Genomic DNA, 19,231 nt, shown 5'->3' on the forward strand with positions numbered 1-19,231 from the left:
GCGAGCTGAAGACAGGACCTAAAGTCTGGGCAGTGTTAGAAGAGAGAGTGTAGTCACAAAAAGGGATTTACTGTCTCAAAATGTAACTTCACACTGAAAAACCTCTTTGGGTTGTAAACTGGTACTTTATATTGATATAAATACTATCAATTTCAGTAATATTATCAACATTAGAGGCCAGATGTGCCATATTTATCCAACTCAGCCTGGCTCGGTTTGCCCTCCGGTCGTTAACATGAGCAGCTGGTGTTCACTTAGAGATGTACTGTACATGTTGTCATTTTATAGAAAACAGCCGCCCACAGTGAACCCCAGACTCAACCTGTTCTCCCAGCAGTGGGAGAATTAAATACCAGGGTACAAGATTATTCCTTGAATGTAACATCATTCCAGTGTGCACTGCTCAGGATGTCTAGTCTTACGTTGACGTGTTAAATGGTCTTTGTATGATCACTTGATATTACAGTAATGGTAATGTGTAATTAGCTTTTAGCAGGCTGCTGTAGATGTGTCAAAACATCCTAGGCTGCATTGTCTACAATTTAATGGCTGTAACAATTTCACAGACAATCATGCAGATGTGACATTATTGCCAGTGATAAATCACAGAGACAGCTCACATAAATCATGTGCTGGTATCCAAACATTCTTTGGAGACTCCCTGTCGTCCTCTGAGATGTGTGGAATTCTGTTGTGCTGTCAAATTATTAGTCTCTTTTTTTTAACGTAAAGGCCAGATGTTGTGGTTGCACAGAAATGTTTTGAAGTCAAGGTCTCTATGACAACTGAGTAAACTTGTAACTTAAAATCTGCTGATGGCTGTCAGATGAAGCTACTAAATGGACCTTTAGTTAACTTTTTTTTTATTTTTTTTATGTAAAGCAATTTCCAAGGTCAAGGATGAACTTTCATGCTCAAAATACTGTGATTTCTAACATTTGTGTTATTGTATCATTAACCATATGAGGGACTTCCTTTTATGTCTTTATATGTCCTGTATAAAAGCTTTATGCTTATACATGTATTTCATTTTGTTTACTGTCACGGTACATGTTTGTTAAATGTAAATTGTATTTGATTTCATTAAATCAGGTTTTGTTGTTGAGCTTCATGAAATGATCTTCATGATTCTAAATGATTAGTAAACAAGGCTGTCATGGACTGCACTTCCACAAAAACAAAAAAAAATACATCAATCAAACCTTTTCACATTGTTTAATTTTGATATTGGCATCAGGCACGCATGCTCTATTCCACAGTTGTCCATTTCCATTTTGTAATAAATGTTACAGTCATTGTTTTATGAACATTTTACCATTATAATCATGTATTTGTAGTAGGGCAGTAATACACATCCCCTACCTGACAACCAAAGCTTTCTGCCTGTTATATGAAGGATTATATTAGTCTTCCTCCAAACTACACAAAATCAGTTTTATGTAAGTCACAACAGCTGGTAGAATATGTTGCTGTAATGATGATTGGATATATGGTATCACTAAACAAATGACTCATACTATTGCTAAAAGTAAGACATTCTTGCTATAAAATGGTGCATTTTTATACTCATATACAAATGATTGTGCGGTTATATAAAATGTTAATCACCCAAAAAGGAACAAACACAAAAGTGAAACTAAAAACGAATGAAGTTTTTCTTAAACTACAAGTATGCCATGTTGTGTCATCTGGAATGCTGTGGTACTTTCCGCCATATGGTTTCAAGGAGTACTGCAAACAGTCATTTTGTTCTAATTTTTTTAGAAGAATCTAACTTCACATTCATTCTTACGAAGTCGCTCTTCAGCACTTACGGGTGATGTAAATGTACTTGGGCAGAGCTTGATAGCCACTAAATATGACAGAGACGTCAGGTCCTCCGCTCACACTGTCGAACAAAATTTGTGGGTCTGACCCCACAGTAGGTGGCAGAATGAGGCCTGGTTTACCAGCAGTGGACTTTCCTATCAGCACCTCGGCCTCCACAAAATGCTGATAGTCACTGTCTGGCTCCTTCCAGATTTCCATGGCCTTTTCCACTGTGCCAGCAAAGTAGATGCCCTCTCCATATGCTGGGTCTGCATACATTGGAAGATACACATACAAAAATAATTGTATGTCTTTGTTATTATCCCTTTATAACTTCGATGTTGTGTATCTATGATGCTGTAATTTTCAGACCCTAGAAAATGATCGTTTACCAGACGTGAAGAAGTTTGTTGTACTACTTGTAGAAGCATTATCATACCTTCAGGTGGTGCGTACTGTGCATGGAATCCAATACGGCAAACCATCTCACAGAACTGTGCAGATACGCGCTGATACATTCTCTGAGGAGTGAAGCAGCATAGCTGGTTTTTCTTGAGGTCAAAGAGCTCTTTCAGTGTGGGGTTCTCCACTTTGTCCACCTAAAGAGAAAGTATCTCACAGGTCAAGCAGCAGTTCAAAATAAGTCACTCGCAGCTTTCTGAAACAAATCAGAACGAAACACTCCATTTGAGGAAGTAATATGTCCACTTTGAAAGTGCTCATCTGTTAAGTGTAGCATTATTTGACCATATATGAAACCATGCAAAGACATATGGAAAAGTTTAATTTTGACACAAACCAAATGACAAAGCTTTCCTACGACATCAAGCATGTTGCATTTACACACACTGTACCTTTAACAGCCGCAGCCCCAGTTTTTTGAGGGCAGATCTGGTTCGGCTTGAGTAGTCATCGACTGTCTTTCTTTCAAAAGACGCATTCTTCATCGAAATTTGAAGCATTACATGCTCTTCCTCTCTGACAAACTCCTTCTGGATGTTGCAGAGTAAGGCCTCCACCTGCAACCCAGCAACTACAACACCTTCTCTTGTATTCCCGTTAACAGTTATGCTTGCACAGCCGTTCACAAAATGCTCATCAATGGTGACGCCCTGTTTGATTAGACGGGACAGCTGCTGATGTTCTCGCTGGCCGAAGTGCAGGATGAAGTTGTTGCAGATGACGACGGCACCAGAGGACTCGAAGAGAAGGCCTTGAAGCCACTGATCAGCCTCGCGAGTTCGTTCATCCGAGGGGCTGCTCAGGCTGATCTGGGGAGTGGGACCTCTGCTGCCATGATAGTCATCTCTGCGCTCATGTGCTGGTGGAGAGGACATCAAGTCCCACATCAGTGCTGCAATTGAGGATCATTATTATTATTGTAATAATTGTACTGATTATTTTTACATTAGCTGTACGACATTAGCTTTACTGGTTTCTATGGCAACCTCTGCAATAAACAGCGAACTACGGAAAAATCTAATCAGAGACAAATCATATGCAGACAGGGACGTCAATACAAGGGCAATTGTTACAATTAGTTGTTTTGTGAATCAAAACTTTCTCTGCAGCGTTTGTTCAGAATTATCTTTGCCTGCCTCTTCCATTACTACACGATGATGGCATGACTCAATGGTGATAAAAGTGATCACTGCCATGAATCCAACACTAGCAAATTTCAAGATTCTGCTCCACAGGCGTTCAATCACCATCATTCCCATAAGTACTTGCATTAAAGGTCACCTTTGTGTACACGAAATGATAACTGAAACATTGTGGTACCAGGTGTAGGGCTGTGATGAGATGCTGTTGCCTGGAGATCTCCGATTTCTTGCTCAAAAGCCTATAAAGAGAAAGTCATTAATATATGTATTCATTTCTTTTGCGTGAGACAATTGACAAAGCATGCATGACATTTCTTTGAGTTTTTAACTGAACTTGCACGACCGGACAAACACAGTCAGCAAGTGTAGGGAGTGTCTCCCACCACAGAAAACACATCACCACATTCCACCTCACAGGCAGACAGTACAATGATATTTAATTAAAACATTAAAGATTGCAGATTTAATAACTGTAACTTGCACTTTTTTACCATTTGTATTCCTCTGTCCCTTTTGTGTTGTTTAGCATTTTGGTTTTTATTCCCAGCTGTTTAAGTAGACTTCGTCTTATGATTACTGTCAAGGAACCTCTATTTTAGCCCCCCCTACTGTAGACACACATGACCAATACGGTAATATTATTCTAATGTTGTGAAAGCATTTTTAGAATACAACCTTATACGTGTCCTCGTTAGAAGGAAATATGACAAAATACACTTCCATCTTCATTGGGGACGTTCTGGCGAACTGGACCACTGCATGAGACATGATCCCAGCTGCTTCTCTTGTATCGAACCCGAGGCCTCCAGTGCCGATGGCGGGAAAGGCGATTGACTTGTGGTGATTTTGCGCTGCCAACTGTAAGCATTCGAATACTGAAGAGTAAAGAATCTGTAATGAACAAACAAATGGAGAGACAAATAGACAACTTCAAACTTTTATTACAGTACAACATAAACAGTTTATCTAGTAATATTTACTTTCTTAGTTACATTCTAGGCTTTCAGCTGTGCTAATTTTCTGAATTTCCTGAATTGAGCGGTGTTTGATGATACTCAAAAAATGTGCTCACTTGATATCACCAAAAAGACAAATTTAACCTAATCAACTTTGTGACACAATATGTTTTTGAGATCTGACATATTTAATCTAAATTTGATTTATTTACAGTTTTGGATACATCAGACTATGAACATAATATATTATCACTTTACCTAAATGCCCCGTCAACTCATACTGTACCTGCTGCGCATTTGCATGCTGCCTTGTGTCGCTCCCCTTGTCAATGCAAGAAGTGTGATACACCTGTTTACATTGCAGCTTGTGGGGTTTTGTGATGAAGACACGTCCAGTCATAGAAGCTTTATATAGTTCCTTTTGCAATTCATAACCAGCTTTCTGCAATAAAGCGCTGGAGATTTTACCGTTTCTCAAGTCACGGCTTGCCGATGCAGTGTTTACGATGACATCTGTCTGAGAGAAAACAAAGACAGAGAAATTTACTGATATATATTTTTTTAGAGAGGCTTATATTAATCTCTCTGGGGCACACATTCAAACATATTTCGGCAGTGGGGTCTGCATGCAGTTACTGTAGCTGATGTTCTTCACATGTGAACCCAACTATGGACGAGGCAAGGTGCATGTTTGAGAAGATGCATAAAGCAACCACAACAGACATTTAAAAAAATCAGACAAACTTTACAAACTCTTACCCATTCTTCCTCAATTCTACCCTTCTTCAGTCTCACATGGACATTTCCAATCTGGACAGCAGGCGCTGAGGTTTTGACACCACCTCTTCTTTCGCTGGTGGCTAATATCTGACGGCAGGCCCTCTCCATTTCCTTGACCGTAGGCTCGTCATTGTTCACAAGGAAGATCTTTTCAGGAAATTTTCCTAAAGAGCTGTCATAGTATTGTTTCACAGTTTTGACTATGGTCTCCGCACATTGTGGCAGGGGGTAGTTGAACAGTCCAGAGCTGATAGCAGGTATGGCAACAGACTGCAGATGATTTTCCTCAACTCTGTCAAGAATGCTCCTGATGGCCTTCTTCAAAAGCCTTTCAGCTGAAGACACTTCAGACTGCAATGGCCTTTTTTCTAGTTGTGGGCCCACAGCATGAATTATCATCTTGCATGGTAGTAACCCACCAGCCATGACAATTGCATCTCCTGTTTTCAGGTTTCCGTGCTTCTGGATGTAATCATTACTGTCTTTTTGGATTTGTGAACCACCGGTGTTGGACAGAGCTAGAGCAAGGCCGCCATAATGCTGTAGACGGTCATTAGCAGCATTCACAACAGCCTCCACCTTGAAATTGGTGAGATCACCCTTCCACACAGACACCTTAACACCTGCAGGCAGTGTAACAGTAAACCTTTCCTCTGGTACAACAGTTGGCCCTTTCTGCTGTACAATGCTCTGATCTTCAAAATCCACACCCTCGATGGTGGCCACACATCCAAACTTGCTTTGAACGACATCACTCAGAACAGATCTGCATTGTCTCACAATGTTGACTGAAGGCCCATGAAGAGGAATATTACATTTACTAGCCATGGTTCCTAAACAGAGCGATGGAAAAACGTTGTGTGAGTAAATCGTACAATGACACCAGATACTCAGTGTTACACCAAACACGCTGTCTGACGTCCTCCGGCTGCTCTGCCTCATCTCTCTGTTTGTCCTGGTCCTCAGACACCTTGACTTGATGTTAAATCACGGAGAGTTGAGGCAGAGCAGAAAACATTGTCTCCGTAAAATCAGTGAACAAAGTTATAAACTTCTTCGTACAGTAATCAGTGAGGCACTAAGCTCTAATTCTTGTCTCATTTGTGGTCTGATAAACAGGGAGACAACAACAACGGATTTGGTCTTTGCAAACAGACTTTTTGTACTTTGTTTATTTGCATATGGAGGAAGTGAGATCTGAGCCCAAACTTTTAATACCAGGTGTAAACAGGGCCGTAAAGGCGTCAGCTGAACGACATTTCTCCATAAATCAATATTGGCCTTCCCCCGGCTGTGTGTTGTATTCAGTTGCATGTAAAGTTATTAAGTTTTCTTTCGTGCGTTAGCAAACTGACGCCTTCAAGTGTGCTTCATTGTGTCACCTTCCTTACGAACACTAAGTTTAATGCATCTGTAAACGACACACACAGTTTCCGTGTCACTGTTTCTAAACTAAGCTTTTAGAAACAGTTTCATTGTCTATGGAGCAATTAACGCGCCGTTTCTTTGATCTCGTCGTACGAGCGCGAGCAAGCTGACCCACGGTGTTCACGAGACAACAAAACAACAGGTTTAAGCTAGTTTCAAGTTATCCGTTTAAGTTTAACATGTTTTTTGACGCTTATATTCAATTCGGCAAACGCTTACTTTCAATTTTAAGGACAAAAGACTGCGCATCGTGCTGGAGATATTAAGACACTCACCCTGGAAAGTCCCGAGGCAGAGCAGAAAGTGAAACAGTGAGACAGGGTGCGGACCTCGGCCTCTCGGGATGTTAGCCAAGTTTTGCGCTGGTTTAACTGGAAGTTTCTTTCATATGATCACGGGATACCCGTGTCCCGCCTTCAGCTGCAGTTCGTCGTGAGTCAACGCGTATTCACGGCTACACGCGACAACAACGTCGAAAACAAACGCACCGTTGCGTTTCCAAAGAAGCAAAAGTGAAAGTAAAGCGGGGGGCAGACGGTTTCGGGGCAGCGACGATGGCCGACGCGTACTCGCATGCTCTGCTCGTCGAGCTCGAAAGAAGCAACGTACCGAGAATTAAAAACAGATTAGTGAAATACTTTCAAAGTAAGAAATCTAACGGTGGCGACTGTAAGGTGGACCATGAAAATGGCAGCAGGACGGCGGTGGTGCGCTTCCGCAATGAAGTCGGTGAGTTTGGCCCGATAAACTAAACCGTGGCTTACTTTTGTCATTTCAAAACAAATCTAAACGTTGTTATCAATCGACTTACTTAATTGTGGTTGAATGTGTTTTTTTTTGTTGTTGTTGCTCACAGACCAGCAAAGTGTTTTGGAGAAAGACGCGCATCAGATTAGTTTGGATGAAGGCGTGTTGAAGTTGACAGTTCGCTTACCTACAGAGGAGACGACGACGCAGGTGAGAGGGAACAGACAGTCATTATTAAGAGTAGGTAGGTTCCTGTAGTTTGTTATGGACATGTGTTACACGACCGCTGTGTGGGGCGGTCACTGGAAAAGTGAAACCTGCTATCACTGTCAAGTCATGTGACATTCACTGTCTGTCCTGACCTCAAATCAAATAGCAATGCTATTCCACTATTCCTCATTTGTTGGGGGATCCTTTGAACCCCCTTCGCAGTCTCTAATGAGACTGTTGTTCTTGTCAGTGTGAGACAAGGTGTAAAAGAAAATAGAAAAGCTAGAAAGCTGTCCCTGTACAGCTTCATCACCAGCATTTCACTGGTAGTCATGTGAATAATCATAAACCGAAGGCGGTGCTGCATTCTGGGATTTATGTTCTTCTCAGTTCCGGCTGTTTGGATGTCATAGAGGTCTATAGCAGAAGTACAAACACTTGGAAAGCATTGTGGGGGAGGGAGCTTGACAAAAAAGCAACTGATCATTTGTTTGATTGGATTCCTTTTCAAACCAGCTGACATGTAGGGCACTGTAACATGTGCAACTGGTTACATGAGATGCCAAAGTGATTTTAAATACAAGGAAACATTTACTTTCTTCTTTTCTATACAGGAAGCTCCACCTGTTCAACTCTACAAGAAATGTAAGTACTCAGTTAAACAAATATGTGTCCTACTCTCTAACAGTGATTTTTTTGTTAAATGTCAAGAATATTGTACAGTATGTGATGGAGGGAATTTGTAGTAGCTAAAAATACAAATATAATGTAAACGTGTCTACTAATGATAATATACTACTAATGATAATGACAATTATTTTGTGCATGCATGTGTATGTGGTTAGCAAAAAGTTTATTTCAGTTATTAACCTCAATCTTGATAAACACATCTGGATATAACAAGCAAACACTTTTCTGTGATCATTTAAGCTTTGTGGCCCGCCATTCAAACCAAGTTGAGGTGAAAACAGGAAGGCATTCCGCAACTTAGAAAGAAATGTGTCCTTAATTACTAGTCTTTAAGATCAATAAGTACACTATTAAGTGTCTAAAGGTGATATCATATCTTTGCATGTTGGCTAGACGGCCACAGAAAGCAGAAACAACATGGAGTAGTGAAGTCTTTAAACCAGGACCTGCTGTATTTGCTGAAATCTTGTTAATATAACCTTATATTGGTTTTGCTTAGCCTTGTAAGTCAGATAAATTACTGTAATGTGCAAAACGTGTGTAGTTTGGTTTGCCATTTTGGCCACATGCTCAGTGGTCAAATACTATCTGCACTTTTAGGTCAGCCTCACTCCCACCCACACCAATTTTTTTTGAAGTTTTATTCTGTTTATCGGGCACTTAACATCTGCTCAAACATACACACATTCTTGCACATTACATCAGTCATAGCAAATGTAACCATGCAGCACCATGCAGACGGCCTCCAAAAAGCATGCAGTTGATCAGGAGTAGAGTTGTAGATGTTGTATTTTTCCTCAAAGGTTCAGAAGGTATTTGTGGTGATTTACACTGTGGACGTGGGTGGAGAGTAGGTGCATTCATGTGAAATTTGATTAACTGGAAAAATGTCTTCCTTACAGCACCTGGGAGTTTTCTCAGACAGATTTTACATTTCTTTCTTAACTCAAGAAGCCACCATCTTTGTATAAACCTACTGGCTTATGTTTCGGTTTTCAAAATGACAGCTTGTTATTGTGTTGCTGTTAAGCAAACAACTTCACCGATAGCTTCAGGGCTTTGAACTGGTCCAGTTGGGCACTTGTTTAGGCCAGCTTACTGCTAAACAACAGAATTTCACACAAATACATTACATAAGAAAAATACGCTCAGTGTCAGTTTCGTTTCTTCTACTATATACTTCTTCACTCTCTCTCCCTCTCTCTCTCTGACTCCCTTTTTCTTTTGCTCATTTATAGTCTATTTGGGTAGTCGGTTAAATGCCATTTAAACATCAATAACATGAAAATAGATGACCACAACCCAGCAGTGTCTGACTTATTTAAAGTCACAGTGATGATCTTAGCTGTTAAACCACGCCCCTCCCTTCTCCCAGCCAGTCCTGACAGGGTGCACACAGACTCCTACTGGCAAATAGGTTATAAAGATGTGCAAAATATATTGTGTTTGAAGAAATGTTGATAACTTTGCAGTCTTGTTTTGAACAGGCTACAGATCCTTTCAGATAACTACTACTAGTAGTATTATCAACACTGAAAAGCTTTATAATAAGAATAAGACTATATTATCAGGCTGGCACAGGTATACTGTAAATTCACGACGGTGACTGTGCTTGAAACTGTCACAAGAAGGAAGCGGGAGTGGATGTAAAATTAATCTTGCACTAACCTAAGCATCACTTTAAATTTTGAAAGAAAAAAAATAGGGGGTGTGAGGAAATCTTTATTTCTATTGCTGTTACAAGTGTTCTATTATTTTATTATTTCTAAATCTAAGTGTGGAAACACTCGGAATAAACTTCCCACCAATAGGGATTGTATTCAGGGCTGGCTGTTATTTAGTATTATATTATCTCACTTCATTAACCTTTATGTCTCATTAACAGCGGATGTGAGCGCCGAACAATCGAGCACCGCTGATCGCACACCTGCAGTTAAAGTTCACGCAGAGGCGAAAGGCAGAGACGATGAGACGGCCGACAAAGAGCTCTGTTCCACTTCGGCTGTTTTAGGAAATGTTACAGAGACATTAAACCAGGAGTTTTTGGAGATGCTGGTGGAGAACATTTTGAATGATCCTGACGATCCTGACACTCCAAATGCCTCCCAAAGCTTCACTTTGGAAGTCATTCCTGGCATCTCCTCAGCTGTGGTGACTTTCCAGAGTAGAAAAGGTACTTATTTAGTGTGTGTGTGGATGTGTGTGTGTGTGTGTGTGTGTGTATTAATAGTTCCAAAAAAGTCAACTCATACAGAGGTTTTCCTTGTACAAACAATTAAGGATAGCATACCTTTTGTGATTTCCAGCATTTAGAAGTAAGGCAAAAAATTCTTTTTGCAGAATTAAATTTGTATGAGACTCTACACCATCTGATAGAGAAGCTCACTGTGTATACCCAACACTGGCTTATAAATCACTGGATGTGTTTATGCACTATATGCTGGAAGCATGTTTCCCTCAAGGAAACATTTTCCATTGACCATTTTTGCAGTTGCCCCAACAACTTACCCCTCAACTCCTCTTATCAAAGGCCCTTACAAATCTGGTGTCAGGCCAAACAGCTGTGTATTGTTTGTGTTATTTTATGAGTGTGAGTGGGATTGCCTAACTACCTTCACTTTTTATCACTATCTCACAGAAAACACCAATTTTGTGACAAGATGCCCCAAAAACAGGACATTCACGAATAAGGGACTATCAGTGCGGCCTCTTGAAGTCACAGAGAAAGTTGTAGTTGAAGACATACGAAATCTTGGTGAAGATCTCCTCCACCTTTATTTTGAGAATGCAGGTGGGAATGTGGAAAATGTCACACTTAATGAAGTGGAACAGTCTGCCATCATCACCTTTAAAGACCCTAAAGGTAGTGCAGTTACAGTACCTATTAAATATTACTGTGTCATTGTACATGTAGTATAATAAACATCAGAGATTACCACCTTTAAATTTATTCTAGACAATGTGACAATGTAATATTTGTAATTTTCCCCCCAGCTGTTCAGAAAATCATGAAGAAGAAGCATCACATCAAACAGGAAGAGGTCAGAGTTTATCCTTTTTATGAATCATTGGAAACAGCCCTCTATGGCAAAGACAAGCCTGCACTAAAACTCCCTGCTGCTATCTCTCAACCCATTGATGATGCTGTCTGGAGATACCTAAATGACAATCGATCGGCAGCAGAGACCGTTCATAGTCACTTGGAAAAACACTTCTGCTGCGTAAACTTCAAGCAATCTACTGTGTGCTTGAGCCCCATGTCTTCACTACTACAGCAAAAGGATGTCATCATCAAAGAGTGGAGGGAGACTGTGAATACAGCCTTTGCACAAGCTCTGTCAAAATTTAAATCCCTGAAGCTTCAGCCAGAGTCAGAGGCATGGGAAGAGTCTGAGGAGAAGATCAGACAGGTGCTACTGAATGAAGATGTGGTTGTAGTGCCTGATAAAGCCAGTGGTGTCTTATCAGTGGTTGGCCTTGTGGCTGATGTCAACAGGCTAGAGCAAAGACTTTGTGAAGTCATAAACACGATTGTCAAAAGGGTGCAGAGAAAGAAATCGAGCGTAACTCAAGAGACCAAAATGTCACCATCAATTTTCTACATCCTGTGTCAAGATGGTCTTCAGGACAAGCTTCTCTGTGTTTACCCAGAACTTAAAATATCATTTAGGAAAGAGAGTACGGAGTTGATAGTAACTGGCTTACCGGATGAGATCATGGCAGTAAGCAAAGCCATATGTGATTCAATGTTTGCATTAAAATATCAGAATTTAGAAATAGATAAGTTTGTACTTGACTTGTTGAAGGATGAACATGAAGAGGAGCTTACAAAGGCTCTCCTCACATCTAATGGAATAAATGCAGCATTTCAGATCAAGGCACAAAGAGTGCAGCTCCTTGCTGTTTCTGACACAGATCTGAATGATGCTGAAGAACATCTGGGTAAGCTGCTGATATCTCAATACATTGATGTTGAAGACAGTAATGTCCTGGATATGCCAGAGTGGCAGGCCCTGGTCAGACATTTAGAGAATACCAACAATAAGACATGCAGGAGAATTCGAATCCAAACCACTGGTAAAAAAGTTGTGGTGTCTGGCCACAAGGATAGTGTCATAAGAGTTAGCAGTGAACTTGAGGACTTCCTAACGCAGAATGCTGAAGTTGAAGAAGCTGTCCTGGTCAAGCCCAAGGGCAAAGTTGAATACATTAAAAGATTGAACACATCTTGGATGGGGCAGTTTGAAGACAAAGTGGTGGTGTCTTACAGAAAGGACGTCATCTGTCTGAGTGGCTCGAGAGTTGATGTCACAAATTACAAGACCTTGGTTGAAAACTTAGTATCTTCTGTGGTCTTTGAAAGTTTAAATGTCTCCAAGCCTGGAGTGAAGAAGTTCTTCCGGGACAAAGAAACTATGTTTGTTTCCTCACTCATGAATGACACTGGCTGCCTGGTCCAGCTGGCTGATGAGACTAGTGGTGGACAGGAAGACTTGGCCCAAAGACAAGTACCAACCCCTGTGTACCAGCTTCAGACATCTGATGGAGTGGAAATAGCCGTTTGCAAGGCAGATATGTGTAGCTACCCAGTGCATGCAGTTGTCAATGCTTCTAATCATGTCTTGAAACATGATGGCGGTCTTGCCAAAGCACTTCTTAATGCAGCTGGCCCTCAGCTGCAGGATGAATGTGACAAACTAATTAATTTGAAAGGACAGCTCAAGCCTGGAGACTGTGTCATAACTGGTGCGGGGGGACAGCTTTGCTGCAAAAATGTAATCCATGCAGTGGGACCCAGGTTTGATCCAGCTAAACCCCAGAAGGCTCTGGCACAGTTGAAAAGAGCTGTTAAAGGAAGCTTAGAACTTGCTGAAAAGTACGGCTGCGACTCTGTGGCTCTGCCTGCCATCAGCAGAACCCAAGGCTTTCCTCTCAATTTGTGTGCAGCCACCATCATCAGAACAGTAAAGGAACACTGTGATGACAACACCCTGAAGAGGATCCATTTTGTTAACAATGAGGACATTGTTGTTAAGGCTATGGAGGCAGCTGTCAGAGAAGAGTTTGGAAATCATGGTGTCACTCATTCTCAACAAACTCTCCCTACCAAAGACACCACGTCTCCACCTGCTGGATCTGCTGGATCCGACCCAAACTGCTTAGGTCAAGTGCTCACCAAAGAGGGCTTGGACATCACTCTTACGAAGGGAAATATCGAGGATGCCACGGTGATTTGAATTTTTTCTTATGTATGTATGTAGCATGTAGCATTAATGTTTAACCTATTCTTTAGCTGTAGAGGATCCTCATAAATGAATGTGTAAAATGAAGAACATGCAATTGATAACATTCTGTTAACACATTCTTAGACGGAGGTGACCGTAAACACTGTGTTTGAAGATCTTGCACTGAACAAAGGGGCCGTTTCAAATGCCATCTTGGGTGTGGCTGGACCCCAACTTCAGCAGTTGGTAAAAGCAAAACATGCGAAGGGAAAAGTCGGTGAGGTCATTGTCACGGACGGCTGCAATCTGAAGAGCAAACAAGTCTTTCATGCAGTTGCACCTCACCGCACAGGACCAGGCATAGATGAAAAGGTAAAGTGTTAAATCGTGTATATTATGTGTTAAATCATAAGGACGATACTCCGATCTACACTTTTTTTTTTTTTTTACCTTTCTCTTCATATCATGTAAAACATTATCCAACTAATTTGTATAACACAAGACTATTGTCTGCTCCGTTTGAGGTCACAAGTCACCTTAGTTGCAGAGGCTGGAAAATGGATGCAACAGCAGCATTTATTCTTTTCCTTCCAGATCTTGAGAGGCATTTTCAGGGATTGCTTGGACAAGGCAGAGAACAGTGGTCTGTCTTCCATATCCTTCCCTGCCATCGGAACTGGAAACATTGGTTTCCCAAAAGACCTAGTGGCCTCACTGATGTTGGACGAAATCTTAATGTTTAGCAGCAAGAAACAACCTAAGCACCTGAAGAAGGTTGTGATCATCCTTTACCCAGGAGATGCACAAACTGTCAAGGTAAGGAAAGAAAACAAGCTTTGTAGTACTTAACTAAAATTTGACTTATATATTGAATTATAATAAGAATTTAGTCCTGGTTGGCTTGGAGACACCGGTGGTTACTGATGGGAATAGCAATGGCGGTTTAATATGACAAGTCCCAGAATTCTGGGGGCAGCAAATGCTCTTTGAACAGCTACTAATCCAAAAATGAAAAACTGATATTGCCGGGTTGTCGCTCACATTGTGTCACAGGCCATTGCGTATTTCTTTTTCTCAACTTTTTTCTCAGCAATATCAACCAGTAATAGTTCTCTACTACAGTACTGTTAACAAAGATGCAGTCAATAAGTCTGTGTTTCTTCTGCTTTGCTGTGATATTTGTGAGTGTTTTGGTATCGGGTATCTCTCTGATTCTGTCTCCAGGTCTTTAGTGATGAATTTAAGAAGAACTTCCCCAATCCCTCAGGTCCTGTGCCCACAAGTACCAAAAGTTCAGGTAGGCACCATTGTGGCAACATTTTCATTTGCAGTTACAATGTTCTCTACAGTTCTCTAAACAAACAATTATGGAGTGAAGCACTGAATCATATTTGTTTTGTTTTTTTAGCAAAAAGCTTTACTTAATGGGTTTTTGCACTGCTGTTAATTCTTTATTTCTGTTAACTGGCTCAAGGTCCCTTCTCTAAAGTTGTCTCGGGCTCAGGAATTCATGAGAGCAAAATAGGAAATGTGGCTGTACAGGTGGTCACAGGAGACATAACCAAGGAGACCACTGATGTCATCATCAACTCCTCCAATGAAAAATTCTCTCTTAAGTCAGGTAAATGATAGCGAGAACTGGAATGTTTCAATAATGCAAAATATAAATATAATTTGGGATTCTTTTAGATTTAATTAAAATATTCACATGTAGATTAAAAGGTATAATACCTTTTTAAAGTACTTTTTTATATAATATGTATTTTTATTTTTCTCTCCTCTAGGAGTGTCAAAGGCTATTCTGGAAGCAGCTGGTCAGGCCGTTGAAACAGAATGTCAAAACCTTGGTAAGGAAACATTTACACCCAGAGTTGACACCAAACACAGTGTAACAAATTTCTGTTAATTCAAGATTGTTCAGAAAGTAAGTGTTACTTATACCCATGACTGTTAAGGTTCAAAGCTATTCAAATCCATTGTCTATACCTTTAGGTGCCCAGCCCAACTCAGGCATGATAATGACCCAGCCAGGTAACCTCAAGTGCCAGAAGATCCTCCACTTAACTGGACAGACGGACCCAGTAAAAATCCACAAGGCTGTGAAAGATGCACTCGAGATGTGTGTGAAAAAGTCATACACTTCTGTCTCATTTCCTGCCATTGGCACAGGTGAGATTTATCAGCAGAATGTGGTGTTCAATGAATAAATCCCATTTATTGCAAATGTATGGATTAAATTGGGTTTGTAGTCAATTGGGATTGTTTGTATTTCACAGAACACACTTTACGGACATTTAAGGGAATGTTTGTGTATGAGTATTATTTGTTTAGAGACAATGATCCAACGATCACAGTCATGACAGCTTGTTTGGTGTTTTTTTTTTTACTACAGTCTGATTTTATTCAGATAATGCTTTTCTGCCCTGCAAGAGACTTTAATTTATGCTATACCATTGTAGGTCAAGGCAAAGCACAGGCAAGGTTGGTGGCAGATGCCATGTTGGATGCAGTGATTGATGTGCTGAGCCAAAATACTCCCAGTACCCTGAAGACAATCCGGATAGTTATTTTCCAGCCACCCATGCTAAAAGAGTTCTACAACAGTATGCACCAAAGAGAAACCACTGATCCTAAAGATAAAGGGTGGAGCTGGGGAAACCTAGGCTCCAAAATCAAATGTAAGTGAAGAGAATAATGTGGGTGCTCATATTCCTTAATCCATAATCTCTTTTAAATGTTAAATTCTAATGTAGATTTTGGAATTTGTTCTTTCAGCATTATTTATTAATGAAAGGGCTGACAAGCCACAGAAAGAAGGGGATTTTGTCATTGAGGCTCTGAAAGTGGACCCCGCTTGCTTCCACATCTGCAGCTTGTCACAGGCTAAAGTAGACTCAGCCAAGCAGTGGATCAACGACCTGATATCCAAAGAGTACAACATTACCTGCATTTCAAACAACACCATCCTTAGCTTCTCTGATGCAGACTACCAGCACATTGTTGACATCCAGAAGACCATGAGCGTGAGCGTAAGGATTGAGAGCAAGAAGGGCCAAGCCTCAATCACCATCGAGGGGCTCAGCAAGGACGTGCTGAAAGCCAGCAACGAGATCCATGAGATGCTGAGGCTCGCGAGAGATGAGGCGGAGTTTAAGAAGAAAGTGGAGCTGGCGGGCACAATGGCAGACTGGCAGTACCTGCAGCAGGGGCATCAGTTTCAAAGTTTTGATTCAGTGGCCAACTTTGAGCTCGAGCAAGCATTGGAAAAGAAGCTACAAAATGTAAAAGTTACAGTCAAGGGTCAAGCCTACACAGTCACCATGCCAAGTGGACCTGCCACTGATAACCAGGGATGTACCCTAGAGATAAAGCGCATTGACAAACTGAAAGGTATTTTATCTTACCCGTCCTCTGATAAGTGGAAACATGTTATCATCATGTTTTAGCATGCTATTTTTAATTGACAACTTTCTTAACACTGTATACATTGTTATATATATTGTTATCTGGTTATTGACACATATTTCGTGTGCCAAAGTTGCAAAGAAATATTGCCAATAAGTTGTTGATGCCAGGAATAACAAAAATGAATATGTTATGCCACCAGATGCAGACATCCCTGAGGACTGGGATACCATGCCAGCCAATACCTCGAGTTACGCCGTCACCATCAAGGCTGGGACAGCAGAGCACACTAAAGTCCTCAATCTCTTCAAGGCCACATGCAAACAAACCATTATTAAGGTAGACTACGTTTAACATGCCCTGTATGTAATGGATAATGCTTCAGCTGTCACGTCTCCGTCATCATGGTGTCTCATCACCAGAGGCCATCAATAAATCGATCACGTATCCATTTGTTGATGAATCAAATCAAATCCATTATACAGGAAAAGGAGTTAACGTTATAGAGCAGAATGCACAAATAAAAACATACTTTTCCCTCCTCTTAGATTGAGAGGATCCAGAACCCTGTTCTGTGGAAGAGCCTGCAGCTCAAGAAGCGTGATATGGAGCAGAGAAACCACCATCTGAACAACGAGAAACAACTCTTCCATGGGACCTGCCACGACACTGTGGCCTACATTAACGAACACGGCTTCAACAGGAGTTACGCAGGAAAGAATGGTGAGAAAATATGGATGTACGGAACACTACAGTTGTTATATCTGAATACTTGCTTTGAAAAAGCAAATAATATGAGAGAATTAACTCAATAACCTGCTGCTGCCGTTCCATTTTCAGCTGCTTGTTATGGCAATGGCACGTACTTTGCTGTCAATGCGAACTACTCTGCCAGTAACACGTACTCCAAGCCGAATCAAAATGGGGAGAAGTGCATGTACCTCTGTCGAGTGCTGACGGGGGATTTCACCACTGGACATCAAAATATGATCGTACCGCCGGCCAAGGGCCCCGTCTCCGTCCAGAAGTACGACAGTGTCGTGGACAAGATTGCCAACCCCAGCATGTTCGTCATCTTCCATGACAGCCACGCCTATCCTGAATATTTGATCACATTTAAGTGACACAGCAATGCACCAAGATGACAAAAACAAATGCCTTACATTTCACACTGCCTTACAACCTTAAATAACTCTTTGCCAATCATTAGCTGATTAATGTATTTGTTTTCCTATGTAGGGTATTTGGTTTAAACTTACAATGAATGCAATAATATGATAGATGTTGTTTCCTGGTTTACAAGCAAGCCGTGATGACCACAAGGGTCAGTTATGAAAGTATTAGTATTATTGTGCACTGTCAAACAGCACAACACAGAGTTGATGAGGCTGATGGAAAGTAACTGCCCTGTTCCAGGAAATCATGTCCAATTTCTCTGTGTATGCATGAGTGTGAATCAAGTTAACAATCAGTTTTGAAAAGAAAAGTGAAAGTGAACTTGCTGTTCTCTTAAACATGCCCCCACAAATAAAGGTTAATACAAGCATACTAATGTGTTGACTGTTTTTATATATATGTGATTTAAAGTTCTATCTCTACATTTGTGTCCAGCTTTTGCCCATTAGTGAAGCATGCATAATAAAGTGAGTAGTTTTCACATCTTGATTTACACTCCAAACAAATGTCAATTCAATTTTTAGGACTTTTCTCCAACAAGTATATGTTGCTTTTGCATCACATATCTTTAAACAGCAGAGTATGTTAAACCCTGTGTGTTGCTTTCACCATGTTGTCATATACAGAAAATTAGAAAATAGAAAGTGTACTAAATAAATCAAAATAGCCTTGTATGGTAACCATTACATTTACAGTGCATCCAGAAAGTATTCACGGCGCTTCACTTTTTCCACATTTTGTTATGTTACACCCTTATTCCAAAATGGATTAAATTAATTTTTTTCCTCAAAATTCTACACACAACACCCCATAATGACAATGTGAAAAAAGTTTTTTTGAAATTTTTGCAAATTTATTAAAAATAAAAAACTAAGAAATCACATGTACATAAGTATTCACAGCCTTTGCCATGAAGCTCAAAATTGAGCTCAGGTGCATCCTGTTTCCACTGATCATCCTTGAGATGTTTCTGCAGCTTAATTGGAGTCCACCTGTGGTAAATTCAGTTGATTGGACATGATTTGGAAAGGCACACACCTGTCTATATAAGGTCCCACAGTTGACAGTGCATGTCAGAGCACAAACCAAGCATGAAGTCAAAGGAATTGTCTGTAGACCTCCGAGACAGGATTGTCTCGAGGCACAAATCTGGGGAAGGTTACAGAAAAAATTCTGCTGCTTTGAAGGTCCCAATGAGCAC

General features: G+C 40.7%; 2 protein-coding genes across 2 annotated transcripts; one reads left to right on the forward strand and one right to left on the reverse strand.

Annotated features, from left to right (window-relative positions):
• Positions 1–1,199: 1,199 nt before the first annotated feature.
• parp9 (poly(ADP-ribose) polymerase family member 9) lies at positions 1,200–6,991 on the reverse strand. Its single transcript, XM_070915060.1, has 8 exons — positions 6,853–6,991; positions 5,129–5,982; positions 4,656–4,886; positions 4,089–4,304; positions 3,592–3,652; positions 2,664–3,163; positions 2,249–2,408; positions 1,200–2,078 (listed from the first exon to the last, which is right to left on the reverse strand). Exons 2-8 carry the CDS (start codon positions 5,975–5,977, stop codon positions 1,804–1,806), a joined length of 2,292 nt encoding a protein of 763 aa, XP_070771161.1. The 5' UTR covers positions 5,978–5,982; positions 6,853–6,991; the 3' UTR covers positions 1,200–1,803.
• Positions 6,992–7,131: 140 nt separating this feature from the next.
• parp14rs1 (poly(ADP-ribose) polymerase family member 14-related sequence 1) lies at positions 7,132–18,402 on the forward strand. Its single transcript, XM_070914611.1, has 17 exons — positions 7,132–7,306; positions 7,434–7,534; positions 8,149–8,179; positions 10,110–10,397; positions 10,863–11,087; positions 11,219–13,452; positions 13,594–13,821; positions 14,044–14,265; positions 14,674–14,746; positions 14,924–15,070; positions 15,234–15,296; positions 15,442–15,618; positions 15,909–16,127; positions 16,225–16,839; positions 17,057–17,193; positions 17,403–17,577; positions 17,695–18,402. Exons 1-17 carry the CDS (start codon positions 7,132–7,134, stop codon positions 17,976–17,978), a joined length of 5,394 nt encoding a protein of 1,797 aa, XP_070770712.1. The 3' UTR covers positions 17,979–18,402.
• The last annotated feature ends 829 nt before the right edge of the window (positions 18,403–19,231 follow it).

The sequence above is a fragment of the Enoplosus armatus genome, chromosome 11 (assembly GCF_043641665.1).
Source record: "Enoplosus armatus isolate fEnoArm2 chromosome 11, fEnoArm2.hap1, whole genome shotgun sequence".
NCBI classification, from domain to species: Eukaryota; Metazoa; Chordata; class Actinopteri; order Centrarchiformes; family Enoplosidae; genus Enoplosus; species Enoplosus armatus.